This window comes from Ranitomeya imitator, chromosome 5 (assembly GCF_032444005.1).
Source record: "Ranitomeya imitator isolate aRanImi1 chromosome 5, aRanImi1.pri, whole genome shotgun sequence".
NCBI lineage: Eukaryota > Metazoa > Chordata > Amphibia > Anura > Dendrobatidae > Ranitomeya > Ranitomeya imitator.
The window spans coordinates 597908799-597931949 of NC_091286.1; the positions used below are offsets into that span (position 1 = coordinate 597908799).

Genomic DNA, 23151 nt, shown 5'->3' on the forward strand with positions numbered 1-23151 from the left:
TAGTTTCGCGCAGTTCTGGCAAAATGGGTGACAGGGCGGCGCAATGGAGCGTGGGTAGAGCCGCTGCTCTGGCGCGCTTATACCGCTCAGAGACCGGACTAGGATTTGTGACGAGGCGCGTATGTGCTAATAAGACTCGCCTAATTGAGAAGTGTGCGAGCGTTACCAAGCAGGGGCCTCTTTATCCAATACACCGCCCACCTTAAAAGGACATTTTTCAAAAGGGAATCTAGCGACTGACTACCAACAACCAATGTATAAATTGTGCCACAAATTACTTTTCATGACTTGAATGTCTGACATCTGAAAACGACCTGTAATGTGGACGGGTGGAAGGAGCAGAGATTAATGGCCCAATAGTGAGTGATTTTTTTTCTTTATAAATCTGCCTTTTAGGCTTGTTAATAAGTGTTGCTAACTTTATCCAGGTATGTGCAGGGGATGTCTGTCTGCTGGCCGTGCTTTCACATGTTATAGTTTTTCTTATTTCTGTGTTTTTTATGTAGCAAGGAGAAGTGAGGCTGAAGTGCCTGAAAGCCCTGCAGAGCCTGTACACCAACAGGGAGCTGTTCCCCAAGCTGGAGCTCTTCACCAACAGGTTCAAGGTACGTCTCCCCGCAGACCGCCTTAGTATGGTCTCCCCGCAGACCGCCTTAGTATGGTCTCCCCGCAGACCGCCTCTCCCCGAGTCTTTGCATTACCCGTGGCTCTAAACTAAACAAAGCTGTGGCAATATTATAGTGGCACACATGCTAAATCTATGCTATTATTATGCGGAGAAGACATTTATTCAGTAAGGTTAATCTTAGTCTTTTTATATACATAATGTTGGTGTAGTAATTCCATTTCTGCTGATATTTACTGAGAGCGGTCATTGCTCCAGAGCCCGGGCATGGCAGAATGACAGAGGCATTGTTGTCCTAATCAATGGGGTTTTATTTTTTATTCACATGATGGACTCCAGTGCCCTCTATTGGACTTTGTTGGGATTGCAGGCTATGTCCTTCGTCTTTTCAGCTTTAGTGGTCTTGTTAGATGTATCTTTCTTTCATACTCTTCTGGTTCCTATCTAGCCAGAAACTCAGTAGAGACTTCACGTCACGGATTCTCCCCAATGACACATTTTCGCTGGCTTCTGGTGCAATCTTTTAGAATCCAGAGAGCAACATATTCCCTTCTTGTTTCCATACTTTCTGTTCCATGAACATTTGACCAGCAACTTGAAAAGGAATTGAGTGCTAATTTCTTTATTTTTCAGGACCGAATTGTTTCCATGACCCTGGACAAAGAATACGATGTAGCGGTTGAAGCGATCCGACTAGTCACTCTGATCCTCCAGTACGTTGTCCTGTGCACCTTACGCGTCTTCTGTATTATACCGCCTTATGGGAAAACACTCAAACTCGCTCCACTTCTAATATGGGACCTTTAGGGCCTTTTACCATTTGTTAGGATTTTCAGAGTTTCTCCTCGTGTTACTTGTACTTGTGGCTGAATCAGTGGAAACTTAGACTAGACGTTTTAAAATGCGCTTAACTTATGATTTAGTTTTAACCATTTTATTGCAGATATTATCAGAATAACACGAATGACATGGAATATGAAGTACAAGGATCCCCTCGCAGGGGGAAGTATATCAATGTAAATAATATTAATACAATATCCTTGACTTATGAATTTTAGCTGGAAAGAACAAATAAACGTTCGTATAACGTTGGCTGCATTGTATTAATAAAAGTAAAGGAAAATAAAAAGGACAAAAAAATGGAATGTAAAACCTTGGGTAATAACTTTGGTGGTTGTGTTGACGTACTCTATAATTCGTGTAAGACGCAAGTCCTAGTCATCAATTAGAAGTATCCAAGTTTTAATTTATAGAGAAAGTGACATTATTCTGGAAAAGTCACCATCAGTCTGAGTCTGGATCCATGGGTACAAAGACCTCTTAACTTATGATTTAAAGGGGTATTCCCATCTCCAAGTTCCTATCCCAATATGTAGTAGGTGTAATAATAATACAAATACTCCAATTAGAAATGTAGTATAGTTTTTTTGATTCCCTATCTCGCTTTCCTCATGTGCAGTAATTTCAGGACCTTAAATATCCATGGTTACGACCACTGATATAGTGACAGCTAGTTGCTAGTGGTCGTAACCATGGGATCCTAAGGTCCTACAATGTCTGCACATGAGGAAAGAGACATAGCGAGTCAGAAAAACTATACTACATTTCTAATAGTAGATGTTTGCTAATATTATTATTGCACCTATAGATTATTGGGATAGAATCTTGGAGATGGGAATACCCTTTTAAGTGGTAGATGCTGTTTGTTAAATCTGGCATATTTTGAGACTGTCCATTGTAAGTTTACACTATGGTTTATGCCAGAAATGTGCGCCATGAGTTAAGAGCATCTTTTGATGCCCGGTGTTGCGTGCTAGGACTCGCTTTTTTGGACTGGGCCTCACCCCTTTTCCATGAGGCCACATCACTTTGTTAGTGAGAAGCAAAAGCTGTCTAAGGCTGCTTTCACACTAGCGTCGGACTAAACCCGTCGCAGTGCGTCGGGCTGTGGTTCCGACGCTAGCAGTGAATGCGCCGCACAACGGAGGCAGCGGATGCATTTTTCCTGCGCATCCGCTGCCCCATTGTGAGGTGCGGGGAGGTGGGGGCGGAGTTCCGGACGCGCATGCGCGGTCGGAAAAAGCGGTCCGTCGGCAGCAAAAAAAAAACCAAAAAACGTTACATGTAACGTTTTTTGCTCCCGGCGGTCCGCCACAACACGGCGCAACCGTCACACGACGGTTGCGACGTGTGTCAATGCGTCGCTAATGTTAATCTATGGGGCAAAAACGCATCCTGCAAACAACTTTGCAGGATGCGTTTTTTCCCATAAACGACGCATTGCGACGTATTGCAAAAAACGCTAGTGTGAAAGTAACCTAAAATGCATAAGGTGCGTCAATCTTTTTTGGCACACATTTTGCACCATAATTATGCCACATTTACCTTGATAAATTTCCCATGGTTACTATTGTAATTCACTGTAGATCTTCAGTACGGATGAAGAATCTGTAGTGTTTTATTTTATTCACTAACCGGAATAAAGCGCCATTAATTACACAATAACCGCCGATACGCCTTTCATTGGTCATTAAGGTGCCTTGTTCCTCAGCGGCACTTTTTAAAGGCATGGAGGAATAAGAGTATAGCTCCACCCTGCAGTTTAAATTCCTGTGGGTGGCCCCATAAGCCCATTAAATACAGATTTCAATCGTGACTACGGAATCTGAGGTTGAAAGACCCCCGGTGTCAGGATCAACACTCTTATCCCCGAGATTATAATCGCTGGTGCTGATTGTTGCCATGGTACCCTGAGATCATGTAATGACCCCAGATTATGGTGGCCTGTGAGGTCCAGCTATAAGCACAGGCTTACTGACTGTCAGTAAGTAAAAACAGCAATTCAGTTATTGTTTTTACTGTTTTTTTTATTCATTCTGTGTCTGAAAAATCTGATTAAAAATCAAAATTTTTTGTGTGCTCCAATATGGTACCAAATAAATCTCCCACTTTTCTTGCAAAAAATAAGCCACAAAACAGCTCTGTTCACCAAAAAAATAAAAAATGTACAGCTCTAAGAAAATAACAGTGAAAATCTTTGTTTGAAAAAATCATTTTTAGTGTGATGGCAGCAAAACAAAAAAACCATAAATCTGATATCATTGTGATCACAACAAAGTTATAAAGATTAAATTGAAAACTGAGTTTGTTAATTTTGGAGAAAATGTCAAAGTACAATATGTCACGGTAATACAATCCCAGAATCAGTGTGAGCCATTATAGCGTTCCAGAGTTATTACCTCGTAAAGTGACACTGGGTAAAATTTGGCCCGGCCATGAAGGTGAAAATTGGCTGAATCACTAAGGGGCTAAAGGTACCTTCACACATAACGATATCGTTGCAACGTCACGCTTTTTGTGACGTAGCAACGATCCCGCTAACGATCTCGTTATGTGTGACAGCGACCAACGATCAGGCCCCCGCTGGGAGATCGTTGGTCGTGGGGAATGATCAGGACCTTTTTTTGGTCGCTGATCACCCGCTGTCATCGCTAGATCGGCGTGTGTGACGCCGATCTAGCGATGTGTAAACCTGTAACCAGGGTAAATATCAGGTTACTAAGTGCAGGGCCGCGCTTAGTAACCCGATATTTACCCTGGTTACCATTGTAAAAGAAAAAAAAAAAAAAAAAAAACTACATACTCACATTCCGATGTCTGTCACGTCCCGCGCCTTCAGCTTCCCTGCACTGTCAGCGCCGGCCAGCCGTAAAGCAGAGCACAGCGGTGACGTCACCGCTTTGCTTTACGGCCGGCGCTTACACAGTGCAGGGAAGCTGACGGCGGGGGACGTGACAGACATCAGAATGTGAGTATGTAGTGTTTTTTTTTTTTTCTTTACTTTTACAATGGTAACCAGGGTAAATATCGGGTTACTAAGCGCGGCCCTGCACTTAGTAACCCGATGTTTACCCTGGTTACCCGGGGACTTCGGCATCGTTGAAGACAGTTTCAACGATGCCGAAGTCGTTCCCCGGATCGTTGGTCGCTGGAGAGCTGTCTGCGTGACAGCTCCCCAGCGACCACACAACGACTTACCAACGATCACGGCCAGGTCGTATCGCTGGTCGTGATCGTTGGTAAATCGTTTAGTGTAACAGTACCTTAAATGTAGCAGCACCACTTTCCCCATTGGGGCTCAAAATCTAATTTCCCTATTACTATGTCTTTGGAGTGTGGGAGTAAACCGGAGTATCTCTCTCCCGCCCCCCCCCCTCAAAAAAATAAAATAAAAATCACACAGACTCCTTGCAGATATTGGCCTTATTTGAACCCAGGATCTGAGAGCTGCAACCAGAGCCGCCGTGTGGTGCTAACCACTGAGCCATCCTGTATGTGTAGTTTTACATTTTTACATAAGACTGCAGTAAAACTTCCACACTTGCCCTAACCTTGTGACTTGTATAATCTGCAGTAATTGTAAATTCACCTATAGTAAAGCTGTGTGTGTGTTGAATTTAGAGAGGACATTTCACCAAATTTTTATGTTGAACCAAGCACAAGATATAATTGAATGTGGGTTTTTGGGGTCTTTTTCTCACATTTCTGTTGCTGAGTTATTGGTAGTCAATGTATTTGGACTTAATGAATGTTTTTTTTTTTTTTTTTTTTAATTGGTGTTCTCACTGTGTAATCATTGTGTGTGTGTGTGTAAAAAAACAAAAAAAAAAAAAACTGACAGATGAATTGCTGAGACTTGTAGAAATACAAACCCATGCACTCCTTAGTATGCGATCTGTGAGCGGTACTGCCTTTTCTCTGGGACATCATTCCTTGACCGTTGCGAAGGGAGCTGCCAGCAGCGGATCTTGATGATTTGCACTTGGGCAAAAGGACTCTCAAACAACCATGTAATCTCCTTGATTGCAGCCATGACTCTTAAGTGTGGGGATTTTTGTGTTGGTCATACTTAATACTGAATAAATAGAGCTATTTTTGAGACTTTGTTTCCATTTTTCCATCATTTGTCGATCAGTGACATTTCTATCCATCCTGTGATTTCCATAATTGCACAACTTTCCTGACCGGTTTTTAAGACATTTAAGACTTTTATGACATCATTACAAGCCCCTTGCACTGGCTTGTTTTGTTAAAAATCATATAAAAAGTTTCTTCCAAATATGAAATGAAGGTTCTTGGTACTTTGTTAGCCAGATCTTGTCACGTGGACACCAATCCTCCGTGGGTTTGAGCAGTTTTCCATGTTGCTGTCTGTGATGTTTTCCGGTGAGCGTACAGCTCTGATCCTGCATTACTTGATATTTCAGTGGCAGTGAAGAGGCCCTCTCCAATGAAGACTGTGAGAATGTCTACCACTTGGTCTACTCCGCTCATCGGCCTGTTGCTGTCGCAGCCGGGGAATTTCTGCACAAGAAGTTAGTGGGAGCATGACATTGTATATTTATGTAAAATGTACTATTTAACTCTTTATTAGTCACTAGAAGAACTAGTATAACCCCTTAAGTTTTAAAACATACAGTGCTTACAATAAATATGTATAAAAAGGTAAAAATACAAGGACTTGCTAATATGTAAAAGTTATAAAATAAAAAGGGAGCAATAACAGAAAATACCTAAAACGTTTCGGTCTGCAGTTATCCTGATTCCTGAGAGAGGAAGAAGTGAATCATGGAGCACATCAGCTGTCCAGGCTGCCCCCACATGTGACCGCTTCTCTGTGTAACCCACCTTTTTATAGTCCGGACCATAGGCTCATATATTCAGGATAACCCGGATTGGCACATTTAAAAGATGCTGTTTGTGATTGGCTACGGTGCGATTTCACATATCCTATAGCCTATATTCTGGCTAGTACAGACCATTTGCTAACCCCCTCTGAAGCTCAGTGAAGCTGCATTTTTGACAGCTCTGTTTGCTCCATTTAGATTACCGCTGTGGGCCTAAAGGTACCGTCACATTTAGCGACGCTGCAGCGATCTAGACAACGATCCCGATCGCTGCAGCATCGCTGTTTGGTCCCTGGAGAGCTGTCACACAGACAGCTCTCCAGCGACCAACGATGCCGAGGTACCCGGGTAACCAGGGTAAACATCGGGTTACTAAGCGCTGGGCCGCGCTTAGTAACCCGATGTTTACCCTGGTTACCAGCGTAAATGTAAAAAAAAAAAAAAACACTACATACTTGCATTCCGGTGTCTGTACCCCGGCGTTGTGCTTTCCTGCACTGTCAGCGCCGGGGGACAGACACCGGAATATAAGTATGTAGTGTTTTTTTTTTTTTTTACATTTACGCTGGTAACCAGGGTTAACATCGGGTTACTAAGCGCGGCCCTGCGCTTAGTAACCCGATGTTTACCCTGGTTACCAGTGAAGACATCGCTGAATCGGCGTCACATACGCTGATTCAGTGATGTCTGCGGGAGATCCAGCGACGAAATACAGTTCTGGCATTTCTGCGCCGACCAACGATGGCACAGCAGGATCCAGATCGCTGCTGCCTGTCAAACTCAACGATATCGCTAGCCAGGACGCTGCAACGTCACGGATCGCTAGTGATATCGTTCAGTGTGACGGTACCTTAAGTGCTGTATCCTTTGTGCTTATAGTAGCGATCTATCCAGTTTCACCCTTTTGTCAACTAAATATAACTCTACTGCTGTTATGACTTACCTTATTGAGTAAATCCCAATGTTAGTCCTTGACGCCAGCCTTTAACACATGCCGACAGGGGCATGTACCCATCGGCACACCCATAACATTATTGCGGTGCACCAATGGGTTTTCATGATAGCCAGGGGTCTGCTGATGACCCCCATGTCTGTCATTACAATCACATGATCTAAGCTGTAAGTCCCTTAAGAGGACTATTAAATACACTAAAAAGTGAAGAAAGAAAATAAAAAAAAAATTCAAATCGCCTGCATTTTGCCCCAATAAAAGAAAGTAATACACATTTGGTATTGCTGCATTCATAAAAATTCAAGAAATCAAAATATAAATTAATCCAATCAGTAAACCGCGTACCAAAAAAGAAATTTGCCAGATTTTCTTTTTTTTGGCTAATGACGTTGCAATAAAATACAGTAACAGGCAATCAAAACTTTGCATCTACCCCAAAATGTATCAATAAAAACGTCAGCTCAAGAGGCAAAAAATTAAGCCCTCACCCAGCCCCAGACCCCCAATATTGAAACCATTTCGGGTCTATGAATATGGCAGCACAAACATTTTTTTATACAAATTTTCTATTTCTTTCTTCAGCACTTAAATAAAAATAACAGTACATGTTTAGTATTTACGCAATTGTACAGACATGGAGAATCGTATTACCAAATGCTGAACATGGGAAATCAAGAAAGAATTGTGGAATTGCACTTTTTTAGCCATTTCCATGCAGTTGGAATTTTTTCCCTGTTTTCTAGTACAGTGTATGATAAAATCAAATCAATTGATGCCACTCAAAAGTACAATTACGTGGACAAAAGAATAACAAAGTTATAGCTCTTGGAAGAAGGGGAGGATAAAAAACGAAAATAGGGTGATGAGGTTAAGCAAATTCACCCACAGCTTTTTCTCCATTTTCTTTTTTTCTTTTCTTTCTTTTGTTTTCTTTGGCAAATATTAACCATAAACTTTACAAGTACAACCTGGTGTTGGGTGTGCCTTTTTCCCCAAAAAATACATCTTGTAGAAAATGTATAAAATTCTTGTAAAACATTTAGATTTTTTTTTTCTGTTAAATTAAGTAAAAAGGAAGTCTAAACTTTTTTTATTTTACATCTTTAAACTTAAAAAACAAAACAAAAAAAAAGTTTGTATATTAATTTGAGAACTTTAATTTTTCTTAGGTTATTTAGTAGACATGACCCCCAAGCTGAAGAAGCATTGGCTAAAAGAAGAGGACGCAGCAGTCCGAACGGAAACCTTGTCAAAATGCTGGTACTTTTCTTCCTAGAAAGTGAGGTGAGATCTTTTGCATTTACCAAGATTACACATACATTACTACATCACTATCTGGTTATATGTTGTAAAGAGACTGATTATTTGGGAATCTTTGTGTGTTTTTATTTTCCTTAGCTAATTGTGTTTATAGCCACTGACACATACAGCCATATAAAACTAGGAAAGTGGTAAAGTAAGGATGGATGCTGCGTCTAAAATTACTTATTGTAAAAAATGTATACCACATGGTATGGATTTTTATTTTCTGAAGCACTGTGTGTAGGATATAGAGTGCCGCCACAAATCAAGAAAAAAACCTACCATGCGGTATGCATGTTACAATAAGCCTCCTTAGGCGCAGGCATCCATCCTTATTATGGCTTTCCTCAATAGTTACATGGTATGTCCATGCAGTCTTGTTAGGCTCCGATAAAATAATAAACCTATACTCTCCTCCCGGCGGCGCCTTTCTCGTGGTATCGGCACTCACTCCGGGGCTGTGATGCGGCGTGACACATGGCGCTGGCATCACTGTCTCCGCCTTTGTACAAACTGAACATGAAGAGCAAGCCAGGGATCAGCTGCAGCCCGGACTTCCTCTTCATTTTCAGTTTGTCTGAAGGTGGGGACAGTGACCCCTTTAGGGTATGTGTCCATGTTCAGGACTACATCCGGATTAGCTGCAGATTGAATGCTGCGTACAGCCACAGTGTTAAACCCGCAGCGTCCAGATGTTACAGTATAGAGGGGATTTTATGAAATCCCGTCTCCACTATGCGTGCGAACACGCATCCGGCGGCCCTGCGTTTAGACATGCGGCGCATCTTTTTAGAACGCAGCATGTCTGTTTACCCTGCGGCGACGCTCCGTCGCCGCAGGGTAAAACACAGGGCCCTATGTATGGGGTGCGGAGATTCTGGATGTGTTCACTAAACACAGGGGGCGGCGCTTTGGGCAAAGCGGGTTTTCCACGCCGTCATTACGGACCGTGGACACACACCCTTAATGTATATGTCTGGAAAATCTCCAGCTGTATATTGTAGCCGAATATGCCTGAAAGATCAGGTCATTGAGTTTTTGTCGTATGTAACCATGCAGATACATGGGTTGGTGAGGAGCTGTATTTTAAGAAGTAACTTTGCAGCTATGATCTGTTTTTAGGTATACGGTGGACTTTAATGGTCTGCTTGAAGGTTTTGTCTCTGACTGCTTTTACCATTCAGATTTGTGCATTTCATCCAACAGTTACATGAACATGCGGCCTATTTAGTGGATAGCTTATGGGAAAGTTCTCAAGAACTCCTGAAAGACTGGGAATGCATGGCAGAGCTGCTGGTGGAGGAGCCCGTGCAGGGAGAGGAAGGTAAGGCGGAACCATATTGTTGGGTATGGATATTAAACCATAAAGCAGTGGAGACAGTTTAGCTGCAAGTGATGCTCCGGTGAGGTCTCCACGTGTAATGTTTCCTAGCACAGACTGAGTCGGAGCCACCATCTAGAAAAACCATTCAGTGCCTCCATTAGTGATTTAACAAGGGGTCACTTTTTTTGACCCCCTAAAGGTTAGCAACCGCAAATTGCTTTTCTCTGGAGGGCTCAGCACAGCACTACAGTTTGCCCATTAGTTTCAGTGTTACCGTTGCTGAGGGTAGACTGGCTTCCCATGTGGTTCATTGCTTCTAAGTGTCTCGTGATTACCTTATTTTTTGAGGACCCCTTCTGACAATGTTTTCCTAGCAGACCAGAGCTTTAACGTCTCCTGCTGCCTCACCCCCCTCTGCTTTGATGCGCAGCAGTCATACATAGTTACGGCTGCTCTTTCATTGTAGTTTGCTTATTGAATGATCACGTTTGTAGTTATTTTTTGAGGCTCCCAATTATGGTGTAATTCCCCTCTGTCAGTAGTAAACGTTCTCCTTGTCAGATCCGTGCACCACTTACCTTGTCACGTTCTCCAGACAAGCTGAGGAAGCGGGAGCAAAGCTCTGCCTCTGGTCACACCTGTATACCGACTTGTTACATTTCCTGCAGTCATTGCCGGCCTGCCAATATTTCTTCATTGAACTTTGGTGCTGGATTATTGTCCGTTTTGACACAATGGCATCTGACGGTCTGTTGCCTTCACATTGGCTCTATGTGGAGATTGGATCCTGTCCTGTGAAATCACAGCAATGTTTTCCAAGAACAGAATTGGATCCCAACGTTTGCTCCTAATATAAATTTGTGCACCGATCCCACAATCTCTCTTCTGCTCGGATCTGAACTTCTTGACGCCTAGCAAAATAGATCTCAGGGGTTTACGGCAATTTTCTGCGTAGAGGAGCAGATATTGTGGTTCCAAATCAGTGCTTCATACTCATGTGTCGCACCCTGTTACTACCATGTCATGGCCGCAGAATACTGGCCGGGTTTGCACTGAGCGTCTATTGTTTTCCAGTGATGTCGGAGCGGCAGGAGAGCGCACTGATAGAGCTCATGGTGTGTACAATTCGTCAGGCCGCAGAGGCGCATCCTCCCGTGGGGAGAGGAACCGGAAAAAGGGTGAGTAGGAAAAGGAACTTACCGGGTGGCTCTTTTCAACCAGGGGTTTGTGTGATGTCCAATTCACGCTTGGTGAAATTCGCTAAAAGGTTTTTTTCTTCTTTTTTCTGCAGGTTTTAACTGCCAAGGAGAGAAAAACTCAAATAGATGACAAGAATAAGCTGACGGAACATTTCATTGTTGCACTTCCAATGCTGCTATCTAAGGTATGATTGTATGGCACACGGCTTAGCTGTACAGGGAGTCTGTGAGCACAGAATGACTGTGCAAACCAAGAACACCTACCTATCTTGCTCCTCACTGGCTCTATAAAGCTACATGTGAGAACGTGCACTTAAACGTGGCTACATCCAGGTGTACCGAGCGCCTGTGCTTGGTTTGCCCAGTCATTGTGTGCTCAGTCTTATCTTAGCCACAGAACTGTCTTACCACGACTTCCCCTCTTATGATTGATGCTAAAACCTTGTATCCCTTGAATGTCCAGCAGTTACTGGTTGCTTCTACTGGGGAAAAAACAAATGGTGGCCGGCGTGTTAGTCTGTACAATCACAATATCCTACAGCACTGGATACCGAAGCTTAGAAGAGAGGCTATATTGAGTGAAAAGAGATTGCTGCAGACATAGATTATAGGGCAGGCTTCTGCATTGTAATCTATTTTCTGAGTAACAGCTTAAAGGTACCGTCACACTAGACGATATCGCTAGCGATCCGTGACGTTGCAGCGTCCTCGCTAGCGATATCGTTCAGTGTGACACGCAGCAGCGATCAGGCCCCTGCTGTGATATCGCTGGTCGGGGAAGAAAGTCCAGAACTTTATTTCGTCGCTGGCTCTCCCGCTGACATTGCTGAATCGGCGTGTGTGACGCCGATTCAGCGATGTCTTCGCTGGTAACCAGGGTAAACATCGGGTTACTAAGCGCAGGGCCGCGCTTAGTAACCCGATGTTTACCCTGGTTACCATCGTTAAAGTAAAAAAACAAACACTACATACTTACCTACCGCTGTCTGTCCTCGGCGCTCTGCTTCTCTGCTCTGGCTGTGAGCGCCGGGCAGCCGGAAAGCACAGCGGTGACGTCACCGCTCTGCTTTCCGGTCGCTGTGCTCACAGCCAGAGCAGAGAAGCAGAGCGCCGAGGACAGACAGCGGTAGGTAAGTATGTAGTGTTTGTTTTTTTACTTTAACGATGGTAACCAGGGTAAACATCGGGTTACTAAGCGCGGCCCTGCGCTTAGTAACCCGATGTTTACCCTGGTTACCAGCATCGTTGGTCGCTGGAGAGCGGTCTGTGTGACAGCTCTCCAGCGACCAAACGCTGCAGCGATCCGGATCGTTGTCGGTATCGCTGCAGCGTCGCTTAGTGTGACGGTACCTTAAGTTCACACATTGCTTACCTGTTGATGCTTTACACACAGAAGCCACCTCATAATACTGTGCCTGCTTTGCAGCTATTTTCATTTTGTCCATTGTCCTGTGGTGTCGGTTCATTGTGCAGATATTGGAAATGGTGAAATGTGCAGAAAATCCTCAGCAACATCTGCATGTACTATACATAGATTTTGCTGCGTATAAATGATAAAAAAAAAAATGTGCATCAAATATGCAATTTGTGACTTTTTCCTCTAGCAGCGCTGAATAGCTGTAAACTAAAAGTCATCTTTTTCATTTCCATACAAAGTTATGTATTTGTCATGTCCCAGACACGAACAAATCAATATGTGTACAATATGTAACGTTTTGTTCGGTTTTCTCTAGTATTCTGCTGATGCGGAGAAAGTGGCAAACCTTTTACAAATCCCTCAGTTTTTTGATCTAGAGCTGTACAGCACGGGCCGAATGGAGAAGGTACGTAAGAGTTGTCACATGAGGGGGGTTTATGGGATCCTACTAGCCCCACATCTTCACATCCAGAAACGAGACTGTGGTCGCCACAGCATTTTCTTCACATGTACAGTTTGTTGGAAGTAGGGATCAAATCTTTCAAATAGTGATGGGCGAGCCCTTGTATGTTCGTGTCCGCCCAAACATTTTACAGAAAGTTCTGTTTGGGTACCAGAACTCGGACCCAGTGATCTGTGTGACAGCTCGGGTATCACGGGCTCTCTGATCGGCAGTAAGATCGTTTCTGCCGGTCAGAGTTCTGCCCTTCCCATGCCGTCAGATGACAGTGTGAGCTAGCGGCTGTGACCGGTGGTAAAAAGGTTACTGCCAGTCACAGGTGTCGGCTGGAAATATGCTGAAAACATACCCAGCAAATTGTGTTTCCGTACTCGGAGGTCCTACAGCCTCTTAGGTAACACATTTATTGCAGATTGTCTTTCAGTGATTTAAACTGGCAAATAGAATGTTAATAGACACATTGGATATTTCTAAAGCATTAAAATATCACATTAGACACATAAAATGCCCTTCCAAATAAATTAAATTGTCTCTCCCATAACTCTCTTGATGGCAGATGAGTATCCAACCATGGACCCCATATTCTCTCACATTTAATCATTGTATTACATTTTTTGTATGTAACTTTTTCCAATCTAATGATATTATTTGTTCTATTTTTAAATTCTCCAATTAACGGGGGTGAAGGATTAATCCATTTAGATGCAGTATGTTCCCTAGCCTGATGTAATACCCAGGAAATCCGCCGTCATCTCAGTATTATACCCTCTACTAGTCATAGACATAATCTTTTTTCCAAAAATTCCCAAACTCAAAACAATCCCAGAGCTTGTGTAGTAGCGAGTGATGAGCGAGTGTGCTCGAGTAATATGTTGGTCTCCCTGCGGCTGCATAATTCATGGCTGCTAGACATTGGCAACCCATACGGGGATTGCCTGACAGCCACGAATTCTACATCCGTGGGGACATAATACTCGAGCACGCCCAAGAGCCTCTCGTAACACCAAGCACGTTCCCTCATCATTACTAATATAGTAGTAACCCAGCATCTTCCGGTCTACATCCTAGATATTAATCCTCTGGACAATATCCAATATGTAATAATCTAGGTGTCTTGTACTTCCTATAGATTAGGATAATTTGTGCCTCATTTAATGATGATCGGGGTATCTGTTCCAAGAGTGAGTTCCATTGATTCTCTGAGATTGGTCTTCCTCCCATATTTGTTTAGCTTGTATAGGGAATTTCTTCATATAGGCATTAAAGGGAATCTGTCACCCCATTTTTTTCTTTGAGGAGTCTATATATAAAAGACATATAAAAGTCCCTTAGTTTCCTCTGTCCACAACCAACTTAACAAAAGGGTTTTTTATCTATTATCAGGGGAGTCCATCTTAATTGTAAAATTGGCCATATATTAGCCTAAACTCCTCTTTTAGTTGGCCAAAGGATTTAAGCATACCTTCAGACATCACATGTAGAAATGTACATATACCCTGATCTAGCCAACTCTGAAATCCCTCTAATTTATAAACTCTTAAGTACTGTATTTTGCGAATTATGAGATGCACCGGATTACAAGATGCACCCCAAATTTTGAGGGGAAATATAGGAAAAAAAACCTTTTTTTTTTTTAATAAAATGGTGGTGCTTATAATCCATGCGTCTTATCGCTTACCGGGGGTGGTGGCTGCGGTGAAGCAGGGTCCCAGGGTCGCTGCTGGTGGAGGCAGGAGTGGAGCTTTGCTACAGGCCGCAGGCTGGGATGAGGGATGGGATGGAGATCTCGGCACCAGATCTCATGCGCAGATGACATCTTGGTGCTGAGATCTCCATCTGCGCATGCATCACCCCTGGCAGCCATTTTCCCGAAGTCCACCTCATAGTAAAGCATGAAAGTGCAGGGGCTCTGGGCTTTCACAAAATGTCGGCAGAGCCCCCGCACCACCCAACACCCGCAGCAGCGCACATCTGAACACCCCGTCATCGCGGCCTGCAGTAACGCTCCACTCTTGCCTCCTCCAGCAGCGACTCGGGGACCCTGCTCCACCGTAGCCGGTAAGGTATATCCTCATTGTAAGACGCACCGCCATTTTCCTTCCAAATTTGTAGGATAAATGTGCCTCTTATGATCTGAAAAATACAGTACTATTAAACCAAACGGGTGTATATATGGCATCTTCCATCCCCATTATGGGCTTACCTCTACCTAGTGCTGGATAACCACCATGGTAGCATTGGTGATGGGCCGTGTAAATGTCACGCTGCATGTTGGATGTGTCCCCAGACCTTGCTCTTTCCATTTCCAGCACCTGGACAGTTTACTAAAGCAAATCAAGTTTGTGGTGGAGAAACACACGGAGTCGGACGTGTTAGAAGCCTGTAGTAAGACGTACAGCATCCTGTGCAGTGAGGAGTACACCATCCAGAACAGGGTGGACGTGGCCCACAGTCAGCTGATCGATGAACTGGTCGATCGCTTCTCACACGCCGTAGAGGATTTACTGCAAGAAGTAAGCACTCCCGTATTACCAGGGGGTCGGACTATCGGAGAGGGTCTTGTAGAAAGTCATCATGGCCATATGAACGGCTGATGACCTGAAAAACATGGGTTTTTCTTCTTCTTTCTTCCCTACTTTGCTGTTGTGGAAAATGTTTAACCCTTGTATGACTGATCTGTGGGTTATGGAGGTGGGGCTGATGTGACTTATTGGATAGGTCTGTACCCGTTACACTGATGAGGCCGTCTTACTGCCGCACGACCCTTCATTAAGAGGCGTACAACACTTAATGATTTAGATGCAGGTCGCACCACTAAGTGATTTGACTTCTGAAGTGTTGATCGGATGGAATTTACCTGTTCAGGGCTGGTAACTTGGAGTTGTGCAACTTTTATGTTATTTAGTTTTATTCCACAAACCGATGAATCTGGACCTTGCAGCCTGTGGCTCCCCTCTTTTTCACCGCCTCCACGCTCACATGATTGACAGCATAGACGGAGGCTCAATGTCACCTCAAAGGCAGCGGTGGAGAGGAGCCATAGACAGCCAGATCACTTGTGATGCTTATTTGCAAATGAATAAAGTACACATTTTGGTGTGACGCAGCACTGAAGGCGATCATTGCTGATGTATCATTGTCTCGTTAGTGAAAATCTTACTGACAAACTCCCTTTAAAACTACAACCGCACTGTAAAGGTACCTTCACACATAACAATTTCATTAACGATATCGTTGCAACGTCACGCTTTTTGTGACGTAGCAACGATCCCGCTAACGATCTCGTTATGTGTGACAGCGACCAATGATCAGGCCCCTGCTGGGAGATCGTTGGTCGCTGGGGAATGATCAGGACCTTTTTTTGGTCGCTGATCACCCGCTGTCATCGCTGGATCGGCGTGTGTGACGCTGATCCAGCGATGTGTTCACTGGTAACCAGGGTAAATAACGGGTTACTAAGCGCAGGGCCGCTGTGCTCTGCTTTACGGCCGGCGCTGACAGTCAGTGCGGGAAGCTGACGCCGGGGAACGTGACAGACATCGGAATGTGAGTATGTACTGTTTGTTTTTGTTTTTTTTTACTTTTACAATGGTAACCAGGGTAAATATCGGGTTACTAAGCGCGGCCCTGCGCTTAGTAACCCGATGTTTACCCTGGTTACCCGGGGACTTCAGCATCGTTGAAGACAGTTTCAACGATGCCGAAGTCGTTCCCCTGATCGTTGGTCGCTGGAGAGAGCTGTCTGTGTGACAGCTCCCCAGCGACCACACAACGACTTACCAACGATCACGGCCAGGTCATATCGCTTGTCGTGATCGTTGGTAAGTCGTTTAGTGTAACGGTACCTTAACAGTGAGACCCTGCTAGATTGCCGTGGCTGAAGCGCCCCATTGTCTTGAAACAATTGATGCTACAGGAGTTCTGTGTATGAGCCGTGGTTCCCCTGGTGGAGTTTCTCACTTTTTCTACAATAACTTTTCTTCTGTTTCATAAACAGTGAGAAATACTTTCTACTTTGCTACAAATCACATACTGTAAATGTGTAATGTTATTTGTGGTGCATGCAAAATTGGAATACTTGTATAAAAATGGATTTAAAAATGTCATCTGTGAAGTATATCCTGTCTCTCTAGATCGATGAAGCCGACGAGGATGATGTATATAATGTCTTGGCATCCTTGAAGCGATTGACGTGTTTTCACAAGTGAGTGCACTTTCTTTCTCTCTTGCACAAGCAGAGAGTAACCATTGTTTTACGTATTTATTTCTTAAATGAAAGTTCACTTGGAAATGAACAACTTTGTAATCTATCTGATCAGAGAAATCTACTTTATTCTCCTCCTGGACTGATCATTTGCTCTCAACTCATGGGTAAAATGTGTTTTCATTGAAGTCTGAATATCCCGTTACTGAGAAGACAGTTGGTGCTTGTAATATTCTATGGAGGAGCTGGAGGCGACACTGACATTCTGCTGCAAGGTCTGAGCGGGCAGTTACAGTTCTCCATAAAACCTTATAATCACCAACTGTCATCTCCTATCCGTAATGAAAAATCTGAGTTCACTGAAGAGAGATTTTACCCGTCAATTTAGTTTTTTGAGAATAAATGATCAGTCCAGGAGAAAAAAGCAAATTTATCGAAGATAAAAAGTTATTTACAATACAAAAATAAGTGAAAGGATATAAGAAGTGAATTGCCAAATTGGTCACATGGTTTACACGGGCACAGCCATTTCTGCATGTAGCTGTGCCTGGTTCTGTAGCTTAGTGCCACTGACTGACACGCTGCCCATACAGGAGAGCAGTTTTCTGTGTCCCCTTCATTGATTACACGGGCACCTCTCTGAAGATGCTAAACCTTGCATTCTGCTGATCGAGTGTGAAGCCCACCTCTTTACCTAGGAAAGGTTATCATTATTTCTTTATCGCCTCTCATTGGGGGACACAGGAACCATGGGTGTATGCTGCTGCCACTAGGAGGCTGACACTATACAAATAAAAAAGTTAGCTCCTCCTCTGCAGTGTACACCCCACAGACTGGCAATATACTCTTCAGTTTAGCTTAGTGTCAGTAGGAGGTGGACACGGGTCTTTCTTTAGACCCTTATCTACCTCAATGTGCGTCGTTTTCTTTCAGGTTTCCCGGAGGGATACAGGGTGAACAGTCACACCTGTACTCCCACAATACGGACTATGAGTACGGCGTGTACTGCCACCCTCATAGATCCCTCTCCAGGACCAAGAACCTAGCACACAAGCGTGCTTAGAACTCCGGTCCTGGCTCCCTCCCCCACCCACTCGCCCACCAGAGCCTGTCGGTTGCGGAGACGAGGACGTCTATCAGCTCCCTGGACGTCTCATTCCCTTTTCAGGTTAGTATCAGCGTGGGAGGTTTGAGGTATTTCCCCATCCCATCCCAGATATTTCAAGGGGGGGGGGGGTCTTACTAGGGGCTCCCAGATACCTGGTCGTCGCCTGCGCCCAGATTGCAGCAACGCGACCCGGGTTTACAGATATATTGCGCAGCAGGCAGGCGCGTTTTTTCTGGATGCGGCCCTTCTGCCTTCTATCGGACGCCGGGCCCTTACAGGCTGCCGCGCAGTTTCCTATCCGGTGCTGCGGTTCTACCTTCTCCACCGTCCGGCCCTAACAGGCTGCCGTGCGCGTCTCCCCGCGGCGCACTGCCCCGGCGCCGCGGTTTTCATGGGGCACTTCCACACTTTCTCCGGAGATCTTCTCCAGCGCGACAGCCCTGACAGGCTGCCGGACCGCTTCTTCCTGCGGCGCACTGCTCTGGCACTGCAGGGGTTTTTGACTGCTGCGCTCTACAGCGGTTTTTCGCCACCTGACGGTTCAGGGCCGTTGGTTGACGCAGGAATCAACTCTGCCGATCAATGTCCTCGAGATTCGGGCCATCTTTCTGTCCCTCCGCCACTGGGAAAGGATTCTCAGGGGCCTGCCAATTCGGATCCAGACGGACAACGCCACAGCTGTGGCATATGTCAACCATCAGGGGGGACTCTGAGCTCCTTGGCCCTTGCCGAGGCATCCAAGATCCTCCTGCATATCCACGGCGTGGACAATTGGACCGCCGACTTCCTCAGCTGCGAGGGCCTCGTAGCAGGGGAATGGTCCTTGCATCCGTAGGTCTTTTATCAGATTTGTCTTCGATGGGGGACTCCGGACGTGGATCTCACGGCGTCTCGAATGAACAGGAAGGTTCCGCAGTTCGTCTCCAGGTCTCTCGATCCTCTTGCAGGGGGTGTCGACGCTCTGGCCATTCCTTGGTCACAGTTCGTGCTGCCCTACCTGTTCCCACCCCTTCCATTACTTCCCAAACTGTTGAAAAAGATGAGTGGAAGGGGTGCCAGTCATTCTGATCGCCCCGGATTGGCCCAGAAGAGCTTGGTTCGCGGAGCTCTTCAATCTTCTCGTGGACGCTACCTGGTGCCTTCCAGACATGCCCGATCTGCTGTCTCAGGGTCCTATGCCACCCAAATTCTCGGTCGCTCAGTTTAACGGCGTGGCTGTGGAGACCGCAGTTCTAAGAGCGTCCGGCCTTTCGGACCGGGTGATTCACACCATGATTCAGGCTAGGAAGCCTTCGTCTTCCAGGATCTACTATCGTACCTGGAAGGCTTACTTCCGTTGGTGCGAGTCCAACCGCGTTTCATCTATGTCCTTTTCCCTGCCTTCCATTTTGGCCTTCCTTCAGGCAGGACTGGATTCGGCCTGGCTCTTAGCTCCCTGAAGGGCCAGGTCTCTGCGCCTTCCATCCTTTTTCAGAAGACTTTAGCTTCTCGGCCACAGGTTAAGACCTTCCTTCAAGGAGTAGCCCACGCTGTCCCTCCGTACAGGGCCCCTGTGGATGCTTGGGATTTAAACCTGGTACTGGATGTTCTGAGGGTTTCCCCCTTTGAGCCTCTCAGGGAGATTCCCCTGTCACTTCTATCTTAGAAGGTGGCCTTTCTTGTGGCCATCACTTCTATCCGCCGCGTTTCTGAGTTGGCGGCCCTGTCTTGCCGACCTCCGTTCTTGGTCATTCACCAGGACAAGGTGGTCCTTAGGCCTCCGCCTTCCTTCCTTCCCAAGGTGGTTTACACCTTCCACCTCAACGAGGACATAGTTCTACCTTCCTTTTGTCCAGCTAAGACTCATCCCCTGGAGCGATCGTTGAACAAGCTGGACCTCGTCAGGGCAGTGAGGATCTACCTGGATAGAACGTCCACTTTACGGAAGATGAATTCTCTTTTCGTCATTCCTGATGGCACGCGCAGAGGCCAACCAGCTTCTAAGGCGACTATTGCTCGCTGGATCAGAACGGCAATTCTGGAGGCTTACTGGGTCAAGAACAGAGTGCCCCCTCCTGGGATCAAGGCTCACTCTACCCGGGCAGTCGGCGCCTCCTGGGCGGTGCACCACAGGGATTCCGCCCTACAGCTTTGCAAATCAGCAACTTGGTCTTCCATCCACACGTTCGCCAAATTTTACAAGGTCCATACCTACGCTTCGGCGGACGCCAGCCTAGGCAGAAGGATCTTGCAGGTGGCAGTGGTGAGTCCTCTGACCTGATGGAAGTTTGTTTTTCCTGCCCGTGGGACTGCTTTGGGACGTCCCATGGTTCCTCTGTCCCCCAATGAGAGGCGATAAAGAAAACAGGATTTTTGGTTGCTTACCGTAAAATCTGTTTCTTGGAGCCTCCATTGGGGGACACAGCTCCCTCCCAATGTTTCTCAGTTTTCTGTTTTATGTTCTATGACTGTTCTCAAGTTTACAGTTCTCAAGTTTGTGGTTATGGTTTTCAACCTTGTTATTTATCTCCTACTGCTTTCTCACTAACTGAAGAGTATAATGCCAGTCGGTGGGGTGTACACTGCAGAGGAGGAGCTAACTTTTTTATTTGCATAGTGTCAGCCTCCTAGTGGCAGCAGCATACACCCATGGTTCCTGTGTCCCCCAATGGAGGCTCCAAGAAACAGATTTTACGGTAAGCAACCAAAAATCCTGTTTTCCAGACAACCCCTTTAATGATTACAATACATGATGCTATGTGCCGCCTTTGTCCATTATTTTGGACTTTTTGTAGACCTGTGTTTGCATCATTGGTGGGAAGAGTCTGACTATAAATCGTTGCTATTCCAGTGCTCATGATCTGACCAAATGGGATTTGTTTGGGAACTGTTACCGGTTGCTGAGGGCGGGCATTGAGCATGAAGGCATGATCGAGCAGGTGGGTATCTGGCACCAGTATGGGGTGTTGTAGAGACGCGGGCACCATACAGTGTATTCACTCTGCTTGTCTGTCCAGATTGGCGTCCAGGCTCTCCAGTGCTCGCACTACTCCGTACTGTGGCAGCTGGTGAAAATCTCAGAAGGCAACCCCTCCAAAGTGAGTCCCCTGTATACAGGGTGTGATGCAGCCGTCCGGCCATGTATGCAGCCTAGTGTAATGTACCTGGAGGCAGACGTGCTGTTCTAGTCTGATGTGATTTTATTTTTTACAGGAAGATATGTTGATCTTGAGAAAAACTGTAAAGTCCTTCTTGGCGGTCTGTCAGCAGTGTCTTTCCAATGTTAACACCCAGGTGAAAGAACAGGTAGGTAGAGATCAATGATGCCGAGATTTGTGTCCAGTAAGGAAATAACATGAGGCATTCACCAGGAGGTATTATTCAGATCCTGATTCACCTCTGGCTCCTCTGATGTCTAAATATGCCCCAAATTCACCAATGCCTATGTGCCCCTTTGGTAAATGACCCCTCTGCTGGAGTGCGATGGCTTTTTACCAAGTTGCCATTCTTACATTTGGTTTCAGCCCATGTCCATCGCTAACCGTGCCCACTCTTGCACCTTCTTGACAAAAAGGCATAAAAAAACGTGCAATAAAATTTTTGAATTGTATATGCCGGAAAGCTCCCGAAAAAGCCTTGATAAATCTCCCCAAAATACATTTTTGCTGAAATCCTTGATTGCAGCATGTTTCTGGACGAACACCAGGTCATGGACACTAGAAAGTGTAATCCTGTAGATTTGGAACCTTATCATTTCTTGTGCGGGTGTTCTTTGCCATCAGGTGGTGTTTTCTACCCCAAACTTGTAACTTGGCATCAATGTGTTCCTTTTCTTCCAGGCGTTCATGCTGCTCTGTGACCTTCTTATGATCTTCAGCCACCAGCTAACAACGGGTGGAAGGGACAATCTTGTGCTGCTTATCTTTAATCCTGACATAGGACTGCAATCTGAGCTGCTCACTTTCGTTATGGATCATGTGTTCATTGATCAAGATGATGAGAACCAGAGCATGGGTAATTGGCATGTATATATGTTTATCATGTTTTTCTCCTGATGTCTCATTAAAATGGTATTTTAAAGTTTGAACTTTATCCCCTACCACGATGGGGGTCCGTGCATGGAGTCCCCCACTGATCTCGATGAACCAGGCTCAGAATGAAGCATTGGCCAACTATGCAAACCTCTACTCAAGTCATGGTGGTCAGACCCACAGTAATCGGAAAGTTATCCCGTATCAAACTTTAAAGGGGTGACTTTCAAGCTTCAGAATACCCATTTAAGGCACAATCTGGCAGTGTATGGTACGAGCCTTTGGCTAATTTCACTTTCTAAGTCTTCTGAACTGAGCTCATATTTCCCTACGAATCTATTGAGTTCAGATCAAGAGACTTGCAGTCCTGACCCTTGTGGAGTGTAATCGGTCTGTGAAGGTGGGAAACAACCCAGACATGTAGGGAATGTTAGTCTGTGACGCGAAAAAAAGTGCGCACTGAGAAGCCTCCGTCTGTAGACTGCTCCACCACATGGATGACCTGGAAAAACGATGCGGCCGCCAAGTGTGACGATGCGGCCGCGATGTATGCTTGCAATTGGGCAACGTGTCCCAGGAATGTCTAGGACTGTTCCAGTCATGTGACTGGTGTCTGCAGAATTCCTCGCACAAGTTGTGGAAACCTCCCTAATCTCATAAATGCAGAGAAATGTCCGCCACAAAACTTCAGTTTGTGCATTTTCTTTTAGACTTCAGAGCTGCATTCACAATTCTGTGTAAGTGTTTTCTGATGTCAAAAATGACTAATCCTAACAACCTTCATGAAAAAATATTTATTGGATGTATTTACCAGGTTTTGGGCATTTTTAGGGATGACCATCCTTTAGTTTGGATTTCATTAG

At 45.2% G+C, this 23151-nt stretch overlaps 1 protein-coding gene across 5 annotated transcripts in view; it reads left to right on the plus strand.

Moving 5' to 3' along the window:
• STAG1 (STAG1 cohesin complex component) overlaps nt 1–23151 on the plus strand; it is a 231217-nt gene that overhangs the window by 194204 nt on the left and 13862 nt on the right. For all 5 annotated transcript variants that reach the window (XM_069727953.1, XM_069727956.1, XM_069727957.1 and 2 more), the window contains 14 exons: nt 507–605; nt 1259–1338; nt 5893–6000; nt 8434–8548; nt 9773–9890; nt 10965–11068; nt 11182–11274; nt 12823–12912; nt 15276–15479; nt 17100–17170; nt 21109–21196; nt 21275–21355; nt 21471–21563; nt 22097–22271. In XM_069727953.1, the coding sequence (XP_069584054.1) occupies nt 507–605; nt 1259–1338; nt 5893–6000; nt 8434–8548; nt 9773–9890; nt 10965–11068; nt 11182–11274; nt 12823–12912; nt 15276–15479; nt 17100–17170; nt 21109–21196; nt 21275–21355; nt 21471–21563; nt 22097–22271 (1519 nt within the window). The remainder of the gene's footprint in view (nt 1–506; nt 606–1258; nt 1339–5892; nt 6001–8433; nt 8549–9772; nt 9891–10964; nt 11069–11181; nt 11275–12822; nt 12913–15275; nt 15480–17099; nt 17171–21108; nt 21197–21274; nt 21356–21470; nt 21564–22096; nt 22272–23151) is intronic.